The sequence below is a fragment of the Aethalodelphis obliquidens genome, unplaced genomic scaffold, assembly GCF_003676395.1.
Source record: "Aethalodelphis obliquidens isolate GAN/ISIS:26980383/991018 unplaced genomic scaffold, ASM367639v1 scaffold33, whole genome shotgun sequence".
Classification (NCBI taxonomy): domain Eukaryota; kingdom Metazoa; phylum Chordata; class Mammalia; order Artiodactyla; family Delphinidae; genus Aethalodelphis; species Aethalodelphis obliquidens.
The window spans coordinates 4,023,959-4,044,443 of record NW_020837977.1 but is presented as its reverse complement, the minus strand read 5'-3'; the positions used below and the strand labels follow the sequence as shown (position 1 = coordinate 4,044,443).

The following is a 20,485-nucleotide window of genomic DNA, read 5'->3' as shown; positions in this document are numbered from 1 at the left end:
TTTGGGCAATACGAACATCCTGCAGTGGACCGTTGTAGGTAGATGTCTTCTGCCCATTCAGTACCCCAACCTCATTCTCATTGTGTTGGGATACTCCTTGCCAATTTCACGTGGTCCTGATGGGGCTGTAAACTCACTGCCACAGGGGCAGCCACGAGACCCAGACTTGTCAAAGTACCCGGTACCCCCAGGCTCAGTGATGACTGAGGGGTGTTGCAGACATAAGATCCAAAAAAGAACAAGCAGAGTCCACTTTAAGATGGCTTTACAAACACTGGGAAAGGGTTTTCTTGGGGCTGCGAAGCTGGGAAGTATAGCTGTCAGTGACCTTCTTGCTCACCATTTGGGGAGAATTTGTAGAATAAAAGCCAAGCAGAGCTGGGAGGGGAAGACAGAGCCCTGACTACCACCACCTTTGAGCCCTGTTTCCAGCTTTTCTGAAGCCAGTGCCACTTCTGATGCTCTGGTTTTATAAACCAACTAATCCCTTTTAGCTTAAGTTAGTTTCACTTGCAAACAGAAATAGCCCTACTACAAAGCCCGGGTCTAGCTTGAAACATGGAGAAATGGGAAGGATGTTTGCAAACATTAAAAATTATCTGAATCGCTTCTCAGACTTTTGGCTAAGATCAAGTGTAAAAATAATCTAAAATTCCTTTTTGATGACTGGGGAGATTTGTCACTGATCTCAAAACAATTCTCTCAACTAAAATCCCATATTTATTCTAAATAGGAATTGTATTTCCTCTTAATTTTTAGTTAGCAGTTTAAATAACTTCCTCTCTTTCTGAAAGAGAATTAAAGTTTGTACATACTGTTGTTGTTCCCTTGTTGTGTTATTCTCCCAGACAAGTATTTACACTCCTGATACTGAGTTACAGCTGAAAATTACTTTGTCTCTGTCCTTCTGGAAAAGAAGGAGAAATAACATTGCTCATAACCTAAGAAACTTGGAAATGCGTTAAACTAGTCATCCTCAGATGATTCTGGCTCTGTGTCAGAATCGTATGGGAGAGCTTTATTCCCCTAAAACATGAATTCTGGCTCCATTCCAAATCTTACTGGAAGGAGACTGAGTTGAATCGATTTAACACTCAGCAATGCTATAGTGAAAGAAGTTATAATTTTTTCTTAAAGAGACAGAGATATAAAACATTATCTCTTCCGTCGCTGGGCAGCATCCACGAGCTCATGAAAATCTGTTCAGCTTTGTGAATAGAGGAAGACTGAGCTACAGATGTAATTCCGGGAGCATCAAAATGAGAATAATGAGAATATCCACAAATATTCTACGGCTTTGTTCTGTAATGCAATGAAGTTGCTTGGAAAGAGTTTGATTCTCTTGACACTTGCCTTCTGGGCTTTTTGTGGTGGGCACAGAGTTTGGGATTCATTTTTCCTCACTACTTAGGCAATGCTCTCTTGAATATTCCACCCTAGGCCCAGGAATTACAGGGTTTTCCACTCTGGCTGGTGAGAACACAAACTCTTCCCAGCTTTTCATGATCTCTGGGAGTTGCTCCTTTTGGGCCCTTCCTTCCCCAGCCCCAGATGGGTTCCTCACACGCTGAGGACTTGCTGGCTGCCACCAGCAAGTGGTACTGGAGCTCTCTCCACGGTGCTTCTGCTCCCCAGAGCTTGGACCTGACAACTCTCGCTACCCTGGGCCTCCCCTGCCTTCCAGCTTTGTCTCCTCACATCAGGAGGCTGCTGGGCTCCACCTGGTTCCCCTCTCTGCACAGCAGCCTGGAAACACTCGCCAGGCAGAAAGCTGTGCTGAGTGTAGGGTTTGCCGCACCCGTTTCCCTTCTCTCAGGACCACTTCCTTTCTTGTCTGAGAGTCCATGTTTTGGAAACCATGGTTTCATACATTTCATCTAGCTTTTTAGTTCTTTCCATGCTTTTCTGTTCTTTTACTTCTTTAAATTGATCCTGGCTACTTCACCTTGGCTGAAGAAGTTTGTGACTTTTAAAAAAGACATTCTACTTTGGCCAAGTGGTGGGAGACAGTAGCAGGGGCTTCCTCTTGGCCTTAGCCAATATGATGGCTTTGACCGCACCACTCCTGATGGACTCGTATAAGGTTTACTTCAACTGCCATCTAAGTCAATCCCAGGTATACATCCAGGTATGGGGGAGTAACCACAGAGCAGGGTCACAGACCCAGTGGACCCACTGTAAGCTAGAAGTTGCCAAGGACCCTATTTATTTCCTGACCCCCCATGTATGACCTCTCTGATAGGGCAGCCATGATGACATTTCAGGCTTCTTCTGTCCAGCAGTCCAAGAAATGTCTGGGTATCCTCCTTTCCTCACTGTATAATCACCTGACTAACTAACTGTAGGTAACTTCGGTGAAGAACTGGGGGCATCGTTATAGGAGCTACTTGACATGGTGCTGCAGGTTTCTTCCTCTGGGGGCTGGAACCAGCCTTACAGTCCATGGGTCCTGGGTCTAAATAGTGTTTCTTGTCTGAAAACATGGCAAGTCATGTAATTTTATCGAGCTGACCACATTTTATCAAGCTCAGCCTCCTGTTCAACCATTCTTGCATTTATTTATGACAAATAAAATGTTATATATTTAAGGTGTACAATGTGATGTTCTGATACATTGATATGTATACACTGTGAAATGATTACCACAACCAAACTAATTAACATATCTATAACCTCCCATAGTTACCATTTGTGTGTGTGTGTGTGTGTGTCTGTGTGTGTGTGTGTGAGAGACACTTGAGATTTACACTTAGCAAATTTCAAGTACATAATACATTATTTTTAACTATAGTCACTACGCTGTACATTATTAGGTTTACTCTCGCTTTCATTTAATGATATATAATGAGCAATATTCTCATTGGTTGCTTCTGTTTTACTCCTTTGGGGCTCTATGTTCTAAACATCTCCAGAATTCTCTGAAGTTCAAGCCCCTTCAGCTGCAAATCTAGACCGTTATTACAATAATTAAGACTCCTTAGGATGTAGACAGAAGGGAGTCCATGTACACTGGTGGTGGAAATGTCAATTGGGGCAGCTACTGTGGAAAACAGTATGGAGCTTCCTCAAAAAGCTGAAAATAGAACTACCATATGACCCAGAAATTCCACTCCTGGGTATATATCTCTAATTAGAAAAGATACATGCACCCCAATGTTCACAGCAGCATTATTTACAATAGCCAAGATATGGAAGCAGACTAAGTGTCCATATACAGATGGATGGATAAAGAAGATGTCACACACACACACACACACACACACACACAAAATGGAATACTACTCAATCATAAAAAAGAATGAAATTTTGCCATTTGCAACAACATGGATGAATTTGGAGGGTATTATGCTTAGTGAGATAAGTCAGAGAAAGGCAAATACTGTATGCTATCACTTATGAGGAATCTAAATAATAAACTAGTGAATATAACAAAATAAGTAGCAGACTTACAGATAAAGAGAACAAACTAAAGGAGAGAGGGAGGGGGAGGGGCAAGATATGGGTAGGGTATTATTAAGAATAATATGCCAACAAATTGAATAAACTAGGAGAAATGGTTAAATTCCTAGAAACATATAACCTGCCAAGACTTGAATCATGAAGGAATAGAAAATCTGAGCAGATCAATAATGAGTAAGGAGATTGGTTCAGTAACCAAAGTCTCCCAACCAAAAAAAAAAAAGCTGGGACCAAATGGTTTCTTTGGTGAATTCTACTAAATATTTAAAGAAGAATTAATGCTGATCCTCTCAAACTCTTCCAAAAATTGAAGAGGGAATACTCCCAAACTCAATTTTACGGGGCCGGCATTACCCTGATACTAAAGCCAGATAAGGACAATACAAGATATAAAGCTACAGGCCAACATCACTGATGAATACAGATATAAAAATCCTCAAGAAGGGGCTTCCCTGGTGGCACAGTGGTTAAGAATCTGCCTGCCAATGCAGGGGACACAGGTTCGAGCCCTGGTCTAGGAAGATCCCACATGCCGTGGAGCAACTAAGCCTGTGTGCCACAACTACTAAGGCTGCGTGCCACAACTACTGAAGCCTGCACGCCTAGAACCTATGCTCTGCAACGAAAAGCCACTGCAATGAGAAGCCCGCGCACTGCAACGGAGAGTAGCCCCCGCTCACCGCAACTAGAGAAAGACTGCATGCGGCAACAAAGACCCAGCGCAGCAAAAAATAAATAAAAAATAAATAAATTTATTTAAAAAATAAGATAAAAAATAGAACTACCACATGATCCAACAATTCCACTTCTGGGTATATATCCAAAGGAAATTAAATCAGGATCTCAAGGAGATATCTGCACTCCCATGATCACTGTAGCATTATTCACAATCACCAAGACGTGGAAACAACATAAATGTCCCTCTATAGATGAATGGACAAAGAAATTGTGAGATATATATATATATATATATAATGGAATCTTTTCCACCCAAAACAAAAAAGGAAATCTTGCCATTTGCTTCAACAGGGATGGACCTTGAGGGCATTATGCTAAATGAAATAAGTCAGACAGAAAAAAACAAATACTGTATATGATATGATATCACTCAAATGTAGAATATAAAAAAGCTGAACTCATAGAAACAGAGAGCAGAATGTTGGTGGTTACTAGGGGCTGGAGGTAGGGGAAATGGGGAGAGTTTAGTCAAAGAGTGCAAACTTCCAGTAAGATGAATAAGTTCTGGGGGTCTAATGTACAGCATGATTACTGTTAATAATACCATATTATAGGGAGTTCCCTGGTGGCCTAGTGATTAGGATTCTGGGTTTTCACTGCCATGGCCCAGGTTCAATCCCTGGTCGGGGAACTGAGATCCCGCAGGCTGTGATGTTCTCAGAGCTCTCTCTTTGTCTCTCTGTGAGCTCATGAAGACGAGATCATGTGAGCAGAGGACGGCAGCTGCCGACCAGAAGAGGCTTCAGAATGAAATCCACTTTGCCAACACCTTGATCTTAGAGTTCCCAGCCTCCAACACTGTGAGAAACTAATTTCTGTTGTTTCATCCACTCATCTATGGGGTTTTGTTACAGCAGCCCAAACTGACCAAGACAGAGGTCAACACAATCTAGTAACAACCAGCCAATTCCATCGTCCTTATATTCATTGTTCTCTCATATTTTCCAAAGGCTTGAACCATTGTACTGTCCAAGGCAGTCTCCTCCAATGGAACATTCTTCCAAGTCACCACCTCATTGTCAGGGCGAGTGAGGGACTGGGTCGCAAACTCCATCTTATCATCTTCTTGACAACACCCAGTGCCAACTCTGTTGATTCGGGTTGTGCAGGAAGCAGACACTGAGTTAGGGGTGTGAGAGGTTTGTTGAGGGGAGGGGGTTGTGTAGTGCTTGAAAGATAAAGACGGATGGGGCTGGGAAAACCAAGCCATGATGCAGATCTGAAACCTGTGAAGGGAAAGGGAGCAGGAAGCAGATTTGGGTAGGGAGAGCACGAGATGCAGAGAGGCAGATCTGACAAAGTCTCACCATCCTAATGGGAAGACCTAGAGCAAGGATTACTTGTTAGAGAAGTCCCACTTTGAGCTGAAGGGGCCAGGCTTCCACATGCTCAGTTACTGGCTGGGGGATGCTTGGGAAAAGGGTGACTGGCTCTAAAAACAGAGGCAGATTATCCCTGAAAGGCTACAGTTGGTGGATACCAGCTAACTGCACTGCTTGCACCTGACCAGCAAGTTGTTTCACAAAGGGAGATGGGAGCAGTGCACCCCCGTGGTGACACACTCACCTTTTGGTTACTCGAGATACATTTTTTAGAGTGGAATGTGTACATTTCAATAGATCAGAAATTGCCTGGCAATATGTAGAATTTAGTAATTCAAATAGAAACCAAAGGACTGATCATTTTGAACCAGCATAAACTCACCAAACACAAGTTGCCCCAGAAAACCGGCATCTCCTTTCTTTGATAAAGCTAGAGAGAAATATGGCCTGAGTGGTGATAGTTTAATGTGTGACAGAAAAGTATTAGATAGTAGTTTAAAGAATACACTGAGCTACAGATACTAAATAGGATTCTGTAAGCTGCTGTCCTTTGCTTGTTTTAAACATCAAAAGAGGTAGAACAAATGCTTCAAGGTGATACCGAAAAGGAGGCAGAGAGTATGTTGCAAGATGGAAAAAGAAAACAAAAAACACAAGGCTCAATAGAATGGCAGGACTAAACAAGATGAAGCCTTACACAAATAAGTAACATACTTTACTTGGGACCAAACAATAATAATAATTAAAAAAAAAAACCTATACAGATATAAGCAAAATGAAAAACATAGCTTTACCAATCAAAATCATGTGTGATGTGGCTGCCCAAAAAAGTGAATTCAATCACAGGTGTTACTAAAAGCAGTGTCTAAACCAGTGTTTTTCAAATTGTTCTAAACAGCAAACCCTTTCTCTTAACGCAAACATATGCAGAAAATCAATATGAAATATATTCAAGTGTGTCCCTGAGGTACCTCCAAGGAATTCCTAGAGCTGTGAGAAACAGCTTAAACTTCTCTGACCTAAACCAGAGAGTAAATTCCATTCTCTCTATCAGAGTATTTGAAGGAGTAAGATCAATTCTGGTTACCACACTTTAAAGCATCCTTGAAAATCTTGACCCTACAAAAGAATGACGAAAGGATATGAAAATGTGTCATGTAAAATACCAGTGGGGGAGATGTTTTCCTGAAAGAGAAATATGTTCTCAAAACATTTGGAAACATCTGGAGAAGGGACTAGGATTAAGTCTATGTGTCTCCAGATGGCAGAACTAGAAAAAAGAGGTGAGCAGTGTGTATTAGTTTCTTAGGGCTGCTGTAACAAATAACCACAAACTGGACGGTGTTTATTCTGTCACAGTTTTGGAGCTACAAGTCCAACGTCAGCTGTCAGCAGGATCGTGCTCTCTTCACAGGCCCTAGGGAAGACTCCTTCCCTGCCTCTTCCACCTTCTGGTGGTTCCCGGCAATCCTTGGTGTTCTCCCCGTGTGTGTCTCTGGGTCTTCTCCAATCGTAGAACACCACCACTCATGTTGGATTAAGGTCCACTCTATGCCAGTAGGATCTCACCGACTAATTGTATCTGCAATCACTCTATTTCCAAATACAGTCACATTCTGAAGTACTGGGAGTAAAGACTTCAACACAAATCAGTCCAACGTGGAGACAGATTTCAGTTCGGAAGAAATAACTTGTTAATAATAAGGTTTATTCAAAAGTGCAATAATTGTCTGAGTTAGGTTAATTCCCATCAGTGAAGGTAGTCAGGAGTGATCGCTTCAAAGACGTTGAGAAATAATTCATTTGGTTAGCTTACTGGACTAGAAAATATTAAATTCCTTTCCAGCTTTTTGACAATAGGCAATAGCTCATGAACTAAGAAAATAGCACACTAAATATTTCATTATCATTGTCACCTAAAAACTTCAGCTTGCATCTCCTCTCAGTAATTGACTATATAAGCTACCATACTTGGTGCTATGGGGAATATAAACATATCTCCTCTCCCAAATCTGCTTCTCCTCCTTGTGTTTCGGTGAAGGTCACAGCTCTCTACTCAGTTGTCCAACCCAAGAATATGGGGGGGGTCATTCGAAGTATAAGCATATTGACTGAGGGCATGAAATTTTGGAGTCAGTCACTCAGGTTTAAATTCAAGCTCTATCACTTTTCAGCTGTGATTCTGAGCAAGTGGATTACAGTTAAATGTGTCTACGTTCTCATACTCTGTTTTAGGCCATCATCATCCTTTATCTTTTATTTGAAAGTCTCATAATTCTGTTTAATTGAGGTAAGATGTTAAATGAACTAAAATTATTTAAAGTGTGCAATGTAGAACAAAAGAAAAAAGTGTGTAATGAGTTTATATACACATACACACATATATATACATACATATGTGTGTATATATATAATTATATACATGCACATCTGTGAAATCAAGATAATCAAGATAAAGAACATATCCATCACCTCCGAAAGTTTATTCATGCCTGTTCCCACTGCTCCATACCCTCTGGCAAACACTTATCTGATTTATTTTTTTATTGAGGTTTAGCTGATTTACAACAGTATGTAAGTTTCAGGTGTACAACATATTAATTCACAATTTTTGAAGACTATACTCCATTTGTAGGTATTAAAAAATATTGGCTATATTCCCTGTGCCATACAATTTGTAGCTTATTTTATACATAGTAGTATCTTTTAATCCCTTATCCACATCTTGCCCCTTTCCCCTTCCCTCTCCCCACTGGTAACCAATAGTTTGTTCTCTATATCTGTAAGTCTGTTCTCTTTTGTTATATTCACTAGTCTTATTTTTTAGATTCCACATATAAGTGATAACATACAGTATTTGTGTTACTCTGTCTGACTTATTCCACTTATAAAACCCTCCAAGTCTGTTCGTGTTGTTGCAAATGGCAAAATTTCATTCCTTTTTATGGGAGTAGTATCCCATTGTGTATATATATACACCACATCTTCTGCATCCATCCATCCCTCCCCCCACCCTCACCCCTTTGGTAACCATAAGTTTGTTTTCTATGTCTGTCTATGAGTCTGTTTCTGTTTTGTAAATTTCATTTGTATATTTTAGATTCCATGTAAATGCTATCATATATTTGTCTTCCTCTGTCTTACTTCACTTAGCATGATAACCTCCAGGTCCATCCATGTTGCTGCAAATGGTGTTATTTCATTCTTTTTGATGGCTGAGTAATATTCCATTGTGGGGTGTGTGTGTGTGTGTGTGTGTGTGTGTAAACACTACATATTCTTTATCCAGTCCTCGGTCGATGAACATTTAGGTTGCTTTCATTTCTTGGCTATTGTAAACAGTGGGGTTATGAACACTGGGGTGCACGTATCTTTTTGAATTAGAGTTTTCTCTGGATATATGCCCAGGAGTGGGATTGCTGAATCATATGGTAACTCTATTTTTACTTTTTTTAAGGAACCTCCATACTGTTTTCCATAGTGACTGTATCAATTTACATTCCCACCAACGGTGTAGGAGGATTCCCTTTTCTCCACACCCTCTCCAGCATTTTTACTGTTTGTGGACTTTTTAACGATGGCATTCTGACTGGTGTGGGGTGATACCTCATTGTAGTTTTGATTTGCATTTCTCTGGTAATTAGCGATGTTGAGCATCTTCTTTTATCAATTGTTTTCAATAATTTGTGTCATAGTTAAGAAATCTTTGCCAAATTCAAGATGTCAGATTTTCTCGTTTTCTTAAAGCAGTTTCACAGCTTTTACTCTTAATTTAGGTCTATGATTCATCTGGAGTTAATGTTTGTATATGGTATGAGGTGGGATTTTTCTTCTTTGCAAGTGGCTCTTCAAATGTTCTAGTACGACGTGTTGAATATTCTTTTCTTCTAAAAGTGCCCTGGAATCTCTGTTGAAAATCAACTGACCCTACCTTTGGACTCTCCCTTCTGTTCCATTGATGTGTATGTCTATATTTATGCCAATACTTTGCAATCAATTCACGTCAGCATCACCTGTTGTCTGGATTAAGCCTCTTGTTTTCTCTGCCAGTTTTGTGACCTTTCCAAACACACTCCAACCTGTGGCCAAGGTAATTTTTCTGAAGTGCAAATCTGTCAGTCACTAATGCCCATAAGATAAAATCAAAACTCTATAACCTGGTCTCTCATGTTCTAGCTCTAGTTTTATCTCTTATTTCTACCATTCCCTCATCCCAATTGAATGCTACAAACACTGTTCTCTCTCACCCTGGGTTTTTGCATTTGCTGTGTGCTTTATCTCATACGCCTGGCAAATACTCTCCACTTCCGCTGGAATTCTCTCCAGACTCCCTTAGTCAGCTTTGATTGCTCCTGGTTTTGTTTTTTTTTTTAGTTAATTTTTATTGGAATATAGTTGATTGACAATGTAAATCATTTGTTTCTGCTGTACATATGTGTATATATATACATATATATTCTTTTAATAGATTCTTTTCCTGTATAGGTCGTTACAAAGTATTGAGTAGAGTTCCTGTGCTATACAGTAGGTTTTTTTTTTTTTTTTTTTTTGCGGTACGCAGGCCTCTCACTGCTGTGGCCTCTCCCGTTACGGAGCACAGGCTCCGGACGCGCAGGCTCAGCGGCCATGGCTCACGGACCCAGCTGCTCTGCGGCATGTGGGATCTTCCCGGACCGGGGCACGAACCCGTGTCCCCTGCATCGGCAGGCGGACTCTCAACCACTGCGCCACCAGGGAAGCCCCCAGTAGGTTCTTATTAGTTATCTACTTTGTGATTGGTCCTGCTGTGATGCTCACTCAGCATTCTCTTATTACCCTATGACACCACTGTCCTTCCCTGCCAGATCATAAGCTCCTTGGGACCCAGGAGGCACTCAATATTTGAATGAGTATAAAGTTGAACAAGACAGGTTCTTGTTCTTGAGAAACTCCCAACACAGTGTGGCATGCAGAGCAGTAAACCACGTCAGACTGTGTCACTCCCTACCGCATACCTCCAATGCTTTCTAAGTCTGCTGTTTCTGTTTTTTTATCACGATGTCCTGTTTCCCAGATAGTCCTTGTGTACTGATCACTGTATTGAAATAAATCCCTTGGAGGAATAATTTGAGGTCTACGAAGAGAATAGCTTTCTCCAGAGAGGAGTTTCAGTTGCTTCTGATCACCTCCTGAGGACACGGCCGGTCACGGACCTCTTCTTAATCTAGGTCCACAGCCTGACATTCCCCAAACCACTCCAGGGTGCAAGTCTGAATCAGGGCTGTTTCCTCAAGTGACCTTTACTCTGGGAGTGGAATTCTACCGGGTTGTGGCTTTTAGGTTTTTTTTTTTGCTGGAGGACTAGCCCGGCCAGCTGGGCTCCCAGGAAACCGGGCCCGCCCTCTTTAAGTTAGTTTTGATGGGTAGGATGTTGGTATAGTGACTCAGACTCATTTGGGGCATACCCTGGGCTTTGTTTTCTGGGCAAACTTCCCTGTGATATCGCCCACACAATGGCTCAGTTTCCTAATTCTCTCCCAACTGACAAATGCCCTGAGAACAGAGGCATCTCTGAGTGCTAGGCTCATCTCTTTGTTTAGTGGAAACTTTGAAAAATCCATTTCAATCTTACCCTGACTCGTAAAGCCCTCTATCATTTGGCCTTTGGCTTCTGCTCCCCCAGTCTCTGAACCAGACACCTCATCCTCTGGGCTGACCTTCATACAAGTCTTGTCCTAGAGCTTTGAAAGTACTTTGTCACCTTTGTGCTTGCCTAGAACCCATCCACAAAGTTTGTATTTTTCAAGTCATGACAACAGTTTTTGCAAACAACGTGTTCCTCTAATTATCAGAAACTGCCACTTATCTGTACCCCTTCAGGATCGTCACTGTTGTATTATCTATTTCTTATCGCCCTTATCATAGGCCTTTGGAAGATATATGCTTTCTCTCATCTGCCATCCTTCTTGGTATAGGAGAGGTCATCACTAAGTATTTGCTTAATGTCCATTTTTAACCTTAGTGTCAGGTTTACCTTTATTGATCTCAGAGTCCCTTAGATATATTTAGTTTAAAACAATTATATTCTTAATTTGTGAATACATTCAAGCAATTTCCCTCAGAGATAAAGCATTTTATAAAAGAAAGCAAAACCTATTAAGGATGACAAATGACTTACTTTAAAGCAATTTTTTTCAAATTCTCTGGGACAGGAAGGGTAGGGTGTCTTGCTATAACATTTCACACAGATGGTGGTTTGGTTTAGATGTTATGTTTCAAAATTGCTAGTGCCTAAGTTTCTTGAAAAAGCTAGGATAGAAATACAAGCACAATCAGGTTAATTCAACTAACATTTATTAAAAGCTTATGTGGCAACTAAGACCCAACACACCCAAATAAATAAATAAATATTTAAAAAAAAAAGCTTATGTACTGTGTGCCACATGCTGGATACACAAACACAACTGAGACATTATCCCAGTGTAAAGAGTTCCAGATAGAAGACTGGTAGGGGGTAAAGAGGGAAGGACAAAGACGGTAACTTTATAACTACATCTGAACTGGACCTTGCAGGTAGAAAAGCAGAAAATGAACATTCTAGGAACAGCGGAGAACATCAGCAAAGTACAGGTGGTCTTGTGGCACTGTTGCTTACGGAACAAGGTATGTGGAGGGCTGAAGAGCAGCCTCGGAACATCAGGACCAGGCAGTGATGTCATAATGACAAGGGGACTGGAGAAAAGGGGAAGAAATTCCAGAGATGGTTTGAACGTAGGCTCAACAGGACGGAAAAATGTCTGAGAGGACTAGTAAATAGTGTTAGATTCTTCATTTTGATAACTAAGTTGGATAGGAATGCAATTAACTATAACAGAAAAAGACATATGAATGGCCAAGAAGCACATGAAAAGATGCTCAACATCACTAATTATCAGAGAAAGGCAGATCAGAACTACAACGAGGTATCATCTCACACCAGTCAGAATGGCCATCATCAAAAAATCTATAAATAATAAACGCTGGAGAGGGTGTGGAGAAAAGGGAACCCTCTTGCACTGTTGGTGGGAATGTAAATTGATACAGCCACTATGGAGAACAGTATGGAGGTTCCTTAAAAATCTAAAAACTGAACTACCATATAACCCAGCAATCCCACTACTGGGCATATACCCTGAGAAAACCATAATTCAGAAAGATACATGCACCCCAATGTTCACTGCAGCACTATTTACAATAGCCAGGTTATGGAAGCAACCCAAATGTCCATCAACAGAGGAATGGATAAAGAAGATGTGGCATACACACACACACACACACACACACATACATACATACATACACACAATGGAATATTACTCAGCCATAAAAGGGAACGAAATTGGGTCATTTGTACAGACGTGGATGGACCTAGAGACTGTCATACAGAGTGAAGTAAGCCAGAAAGAGAAAAACAAATATCGTACATTAACGCATATATGTGGAATCTAGAAAAATGGTACGGATAAACCTATTTGCAAAGCAGAAATAGACATAGATGTAGAGAACAAACGTGTGGACACCAGCGGGGGAAGAGGGGGTGGGATGAATTGCGAGATTGGGATTGACATATATGTGCCGCTGGGTATGAAACAGATAACTAGTGGACCTGCTGTAATGGCATGGGGAACTCTACTCGGTGCTCTGTGGTGACCTGGGTGGGACGGGATATGTGTATACATATGGCTGGTTTACTTCGCTGTACAGCAGGAGCTAGCACAACACTGTAAAGCAACTATACCCCAATAAAAAAAGGTTAAAAAAACCCCACCATATGAAAGATAAAAGAGGGCTTCCCTGGTGGCACAGTGGTTGAGAGTCTGCCTGCCGATGCAGGGGACACGGGTTCGTGCCCCGGTCCGGGAAGATCCCACATGCCGCGGAGCGGCTGGGCCCGTGAGCCATGGCCGCTGAACCTGTGCGTCTGGAGCCTGTGCTCCGCATCGGGAGAGGCCACAACAGTGAGAGGCCCGCGTACCGCAAAAAAAAAAAAAAAAAAAAAAAAAAGATAAAAGAAAGAGGCATTTGGGGGGCTGAGAGTGGAGGTAAGAAATTTTTCACGTTAAGTTGCCTTTTCTGCAGGATATAGCCAACCACATTAGGGTCTTGCCTGATGATATATATCTACCCACATTAGGTCCTTGATCAACTACACGTATGAGAAGATATTCTCCACCTTACTTCCTTATTTCAGCTTTCCTTATTTGACCCTTTTATTCAGTTCATGTTTAATTTTGCCATGTGTTACGTTAGTATGTAAAGTACTGTGGAATATAGGGAGGGTTTCAACAAAACCACTTACCCACAGTAGCTTAAACCAGTGAAGAAAAGTTATACCTTCTGTCGGAGGTAGAAATTATTTTAAGGATTATAATGAAAGGAGAGAGTGCCATCGAAGTACAAAGAAAGATGAACCCCGCATCTATCTAACCAGCTACTAATCTAGTTGTTTAGGGCTTGCAGAAACAGCTTGTTGGGCTAAGAGAGCTTTACGGTAGTACAGCTGCCCCAGTGAGAAGTACAGCGCTCCTGGGTAAGTAGATCCCCTGTGAAAAGAAAACTTAGAATAGCAGCAGGACATACTGAATCTCTTCCTGCCAGGAATAACTGAGATGTGGAGATATGCCCTTCTGCTTACCTCCTTCTCTCTTCTCATAGCTTCAGGAGTCAGTCATTTATGTAAGCTAGTTGATCTGTTTGTATACTTGGGAAAAGCATGTCCTCATGAATCGTACAACTTGAAGCTCAGGAGCATCAGAGTCATGGTAACTCTGAGCAAGTGCTCCAGTCTCAATTCCATCTTTTCTGAAAATGCCCAGTCTTTTATCAGGACTCAGTTAAAGCATGAAGAACCACTAAAATACACTAGGTTACACTACTAAGCAAAGATCATCTTTAAATAAAAAACCAAGTGGCTTCAGTGACTATCTTCATTCTGTTGTATTCATTTTGGAAATGAACATGTTACTATTTCCATAATCCTTTCAAGATCACAGTCTTTTATAAAGAGGAACTATTATATAAATTTTCACATTATCATAAACTACAAAAAGGTTTAATATCTATCCAATTTAGCATTGAAGTCTACAGAAGAAGAAATCAATGACAACTGCTTTATTATTAAAAGTTACTGAATTCCATAAAGCACACAATGTAGTTTGTATTCAACTAACAAAAGTTCGATACATGTATTTAAAAATATATAATATATTTATCTGTCAACATTTATATTCTATTTAAAAAGCAGTAGCTTTACATATTGTACAACTTGATTTTATAAAATACATACATCCGCCCTATGCAAATCTTCAAGCATGAGCTTCCATTCCTATTAATAAAATGCACAATCTATATTTCTGAATATTCAGAGAAAAATGGTACCAACTAAAAATAACATATCCATTATGACTTGAACATGCACCTAATTCTTGGCTACTAGATAACTGACCTAATAATCTATTCAAATAACTATGTTCCTGGAGCCTGACAATCAGTTTGCATTATGTAAACAATCTGTGATTAACTATGAAGAGACCTGCATTTCCAGGGTTATCTGACACAATCTACCAAGTTCTTTATTCGTCCTGTTTCAGGTTTTTAATTAGAGAGGCAAGATTATTCAGTAATTTGATGCGTCAGGAAATCTGACAAGTGAAGTCACATCTAACAAGCCACAGCCCAGTGAGTTTTGAAACCGTGCTTTTGCCTTTGAGAAAACAGCTGAGAATTACTGTGGGAGCAAACTTTTCTCAAAACCCTGATGGTGTACGTGCCAAGAAACAGAACAAGAACTATTTCTCCTTTCCCAATCAACTGCGCTCAACTTGCAAAACTCGAGTTCTTTAGGTTTGTGAAGACGTACTGTACTGGCTTCTATTCAGACATTCCTTCCACATATTCAAAATGGCTTCAGATATCACAGTTTTATTAACAACAAACTTTTCATAAGAAAGATATTCATGTAATAATTTTGGAGATTCATCCCCAACCATAGGTCCCAATGCTAACATTTGAGAATTAAAGTCACAATAAACACCTCAATTATCAGGACCATAGTCAGAACCAGAATTTCAACTTGAAGGACAGAGATCTGAGTTTGAAGTACATGTTTAGATTCCACGGGCCTCTAATGATAATGATGTATATAAACCTGTCTTTAATTTATGCTGAGAAAGTAAAAGTCTCCCACAAATTATTATTTTTAAAACATAGCTCCAAGTCTCAAAATGGTTTAGAAACTTAAATGGAAAAACACTTTCACCAAAATAAGTAATTGAATTCATTTGGGCAATAATTAGGCTTTGAGAGAGTCACATCCAAAAAGTAAATGAAATTCCCTCAATATCACTATTTAAGAACTAAGTTACAGCTAACAACAGCTTATTTATCAAGTAGTCAATTATTCAACAAATTTAGCCATCTACTGATGGACTAAGATTAGGTATCAGAAATTATTTTATTTGTAGGATAGAATCTTTTTATTAAAATTTTTTTCTGATATAATTTTAATAATCCTCCTTCTCTAGATTTCCTAACCTCAAGAAAGGGAAAGGGAGAGGAAAGGGAAGGAAGGAAAGAAGGGAGGGAAGAGGGGAGAAAATCTGAGCGGTCAGAGGGACACTGAAGACTGATCACTGGTATCTGTGAGGAGGCAGGAAGGAAGAAGAATAAAGGCGGAATAAAAATAAAGACTGTAAAGAGGATTAGGGCCAGGAGGTGCAGATGAAAAGATACCTTGTTCACAGATCTTAATCATGCAAAGGCATTAGCATAACAGAATAGTGCAGTAGCTGATTTTGATAACAATGAATCCTCAGAAAAGACTCATATGGTCAAGCCTCAGCTCTTTTTGAAAATAAACTTATGTACACAATCACAAATCTTAAGCATTCAGCTAAAATATGTACAAAAAACGAAATAAAAGTGAGATTGAGAAATGTAGGCAGCAGTAACCATAAAGGCTTAGAACTAGTGACACTGAATTCTTTATTTAAAAAAAATTTTTCTTAAACACACAGTACCTGCTCTTCTCTTCTATTTTTAGGAAGAAGCTTTAACAAGTTTTTAAATACCTCAATCCTCAAAAACAATAGGCTTTTTAAAAAATAAGAGTTGATTACTAGAAACAAGTAATATGTGGTTACATACCATTTTCATATCATTACTCATTTCAATTCATCTTTGATGCAATCTGGGAACAATTAAGCAGTCGCTAGATACCTGTTTTAGAATCTGAAGAAATGATTATCCACCACAGGAATCTAATGATATATATTTTTGCATATAGTTAAAATTTCTGAAGGGAAAAAGTAGTAAACTATTCTAGTTACTTTATACGAAATATTTATATACCTAGTCAAAACAATAAGTATTAAGATCTTTCTCCAGATGAACTCTATATAAAAGCTATTTTTAGCATTTTCTTCTGGGTTTTTAAAAAAAGCCTTATTTCCCTGCTAGCTAAAAAGGAGGAATTTGTACATTACAAGTAAGTCCTTTAGAGATGAATATTAAATTCCTTAAGAGAACAGCCATAAAATTTATTTTTAAAAATTTATCTTAAAAAACTGAAAACCGTTTCTCTCTTTAAAATCTATGGCATTAATTACCTACTTGACATAATTTTTTTTTTCTTTTTTTTTTTTTTGGAAAGGGCACCAAGTTCATGATCTAAACATGCAAAATAAGGAACTGAATGTACTACTGCCGTAACAGAATTTGGCAAACCAGAATGGCCTTAAAATAAATAAATAAATAAATAAAAAAGAAGAGAGTACGTATTGTCCTAAATCTGAAGGTATAATTCTGTAGACCTATGCAGCAGATAGTGCCTCATAGAGGGAATGCAGGGAAGAGGGAAGTACCATGTTCCTATGTACATTTTCTTAGTTATTCTGGCTGACATTCAACAACGCAATACAGAGAAATATTCTTTTTATTATTACAAAGCCGTTAATTGCCCTCTCTTGAGCAATGACTCAGGTAAACATCTTATGCTTTTAATAATGTAACTTATATTTAAAATTAACTTAATTAAATCTAAGTGCACAGGAGTTTTCAATGATTCCTAAATTCAAGGAAGTAACGCATAAGGTGTTACCAGATTGCAAATTTTGAATGGTCTATATTTCAGGATATTTCATCCTATCTTCTTCTCCTTAAACCATAAAATGTACCAAAATTATTTGGTTTTCCTTTGCTTTCCTCTGTGTCATTTTAATTTATTGTACGGTATCTCTATGTAGAGAGCGAGGTATGTTAAAATACTATTATTTGTATTAAAAAACTCAATTGAGGCTATATATGACCTATCAATCTATACAATAGCATTGTTAACCTTTGACCTGGTATATTAATTCCTTTGGTGAATAAATGTCACAGGTCATTTCTTTATAAAAGGATTTTAGTAAGAGGACCAGCAGTATGGAGAGAGACCCTCACCCCACCCCAGAGAATGATCAAGTGAATCAGTAGTTTAGAGCAGTTACGTAAAATATGAAAAATACATAATTTACAGCTGCAATTTGCATATTAAAAAGCAGTTAAAAACTAAGAGTAGTTCAAAGCATTCCAAAAAACATTTTTTTGTCTTGGTTAAATCAGCCAACTAATAAGACTGATAGAGACTACTGTGAGAATTTGTGTACATCTCTAGTCAAGAACAAAAATGCTTTTTAAGTTTAAACACTGGTAGTTGCTAACCAGCAGTATAAACGGTGTCCACAATTTGGTGGCTGGCCATAGTTTAAACTTTTTTTTCAAGTTATTTCTACAGCAGACATATTTTAGAAGTCTACCCACCCCTGAGTTCAACAATTATACTTTTAGAGTGTAAAATTATATGCCCTTAATTAACAACATGTACAAAGCTACAAAATGTCATCTATACAGAGATTAAAAACAATTTTTAAAATATTCTTTGCCAATTATTGATTGGATGGTTTTGCTGGGGTACATATTTCAAACCTTTTAGCCAACTGGCTTTCACTTTTAAGCCCAAATTGATCCATTATATTCACTGCAGGATATGTCAAAAAAGAGTGCAACAATAGGCATTAGTAAAAATAACATTGTAGTAGAAACAGATTTTGCATATGTGAAAAGGTAATTTATAAAATACATTAATTGCTTTTTAAAAAGAGAACCTAGTTGCAGTATCTTTAACTTACATGGTACTGAGAGTTGGACCTTTCAAACAATTTTTTTTTTCTATAGAAAAATGTTATCTAGCTGTAAGCAGTCTTAAATAACAACAAAACAAAGCAAAACAAAACAAATCCCTCCAGAACAAAACTGTATGGTTGTGTGAAACAAATAAGCAAACATACCATTCTATAGTGTACTTCTGCCTAAATTTTAAAATAAAAATGTCCACACTCTTTTGTTAAAACATTAAGCCTCTGTCAAAAATGTATTTCTTATTTTAGGGTACAGGATTGAAGGACAAGATGATACTTACAAGTAAAGAAAATTTACAAGAAAAAACTTGACAAAAGTTTTTCAATTAAAGTACTGTAACATTCAAACTTGACTTAACATAACAAAAGAAACAAAACTGCAAACAAAAATGTTTATGGATTTTCCAAACACAAATAAATGAAATAGTGTCGAGGCAGCAGGGCTCATGCTGACGGCTAGCGGGAAGTAGCAGAGTGTCATCTGCTGGGGAAAACTGTTAACGTACAAACGACAAGCCCAACTCATGGACTGCAGCAGTTTACTCGTCACTGCCATTTTTCTTACTTCCAAAATAAAGCCCTGATTAAACCATTCATACCCTATATTACTCACACCTTTACTTCAGAGACTGAGGAACTATATACAACAAATGAATTCATTTTCACCATAGGGATAACATATTGTACCTCTCTGCCAATGTCACTTGAAAACTATCCATGTCAAAACAATTTGACAGCAGATATAAACAATTCAATAAATACGCAATGATCTTTCATTACAGTCCTTTAAAGACGCATGTTAATTCATGCTGTTAACCTTAGGTTCACAGTGCATAGAATCCAAATATAAGCAGTTGGGGTGACTTTCAAAGTAATGTTGGATCCCTCACTTTATTTATAATCCCACTCTAACTGATAATGATAAGTTCATTTCATAGGCCCTATCATGCATTAATCATTGGGTGGCAGGAGTTAATGAAAATTTTTCCTGTTACAACGTCCATTGCCGGCAATGAACGTCCCAAAACCGCCAAGGAAGTCATTGTTATTGCACAATACATGAGGACCTGGAACTTTTCCAAAAGCTTAAAAAAATAAAAATAAAAAATGGAATTATATTTGACATTTCCTGACACCTGCATTAATACTGTATGACTAATAAAAGCATGTCAGTTGCCTGGACTGAACCAGCGATCAACATGCGCCCAGAATGCACACGAGTAAAAATGCAGTAAAAGGAAGTAGTCTTCATTGCCTATAGGTCACTTCCAGTCAAAGGTTAAAGTTCAAAGACTGAATGATCAAAGTGCTCATTTTCTCAGTAGGACTATCTTCTGCTAGGAGGATGATAACAGTGGCATCAACAAGTATCATCTTTAAGAAAAGGAGAAAAAAGATAATTAAAATAGTCAAGCATGCATAAGTAAAATCTGCAAGTTAGTCTAATACAGAAATAATTTCAAGTAGCAAGAAGAACATGGTTTACATTTCTGACTTGTCTCCCCCAATCCCTGCAAATAAAAAAGTCCATTTTGTGTTCGAGTATAGAGTATATAGTGACAAGCAAATCCAGCTGTACTCTTTCAGGGAAATGGTAGTTTACACAAATCTTAAAATGATATTATCATCAGTATGTTAGTTTTATCTCAAATAATAAACTGATATATGTTAGCACATATTCATGATTTACCAATCATAAGAGAATTCTTTTACGGGCAACAATTTAAAACTGTAATGAGACAGGAAGTAAACTCCTGACCAACACTGTTATGC

General features: G+C 38.7%; 1 protein-coding gene and 1 pseudogene across 2 annotated transcripts in view; one reads left to right on the top strand and one right to left on the bottom strand.

Moving 5' to 3' along the window:
* The first annotated feature begins 603 nt into the window (after positions 1-603).
* Positions 604-749, top strand: LOC113631586 (uncharacterized; annotated as a pseudogene).
* A 13,884-nt stretch (positions 750-14,633) lies between these two features.
* UBE2W (ubiquitin conjugating enzyme E2 W) overlaps positions 14,634-20,485 on the bottom strand; it is a 76,097-nt gene continuing 70,245 nt past the window's right edge. For both annotated transcript variants that reach the window (XM_027127895.1, XM_027127894.1), the window contains one exon: positions 14,634-20,086. In XM_027127895.1, the coding sequence (XP_026983696.1) occupies positions 20,073-20,086 (14 nt within the window). In that variant the 3' untranslated portion in view covers positions 14,634-20,072. The remainder of the gene's footprint in view (positions 20,087-20,485) is intronic.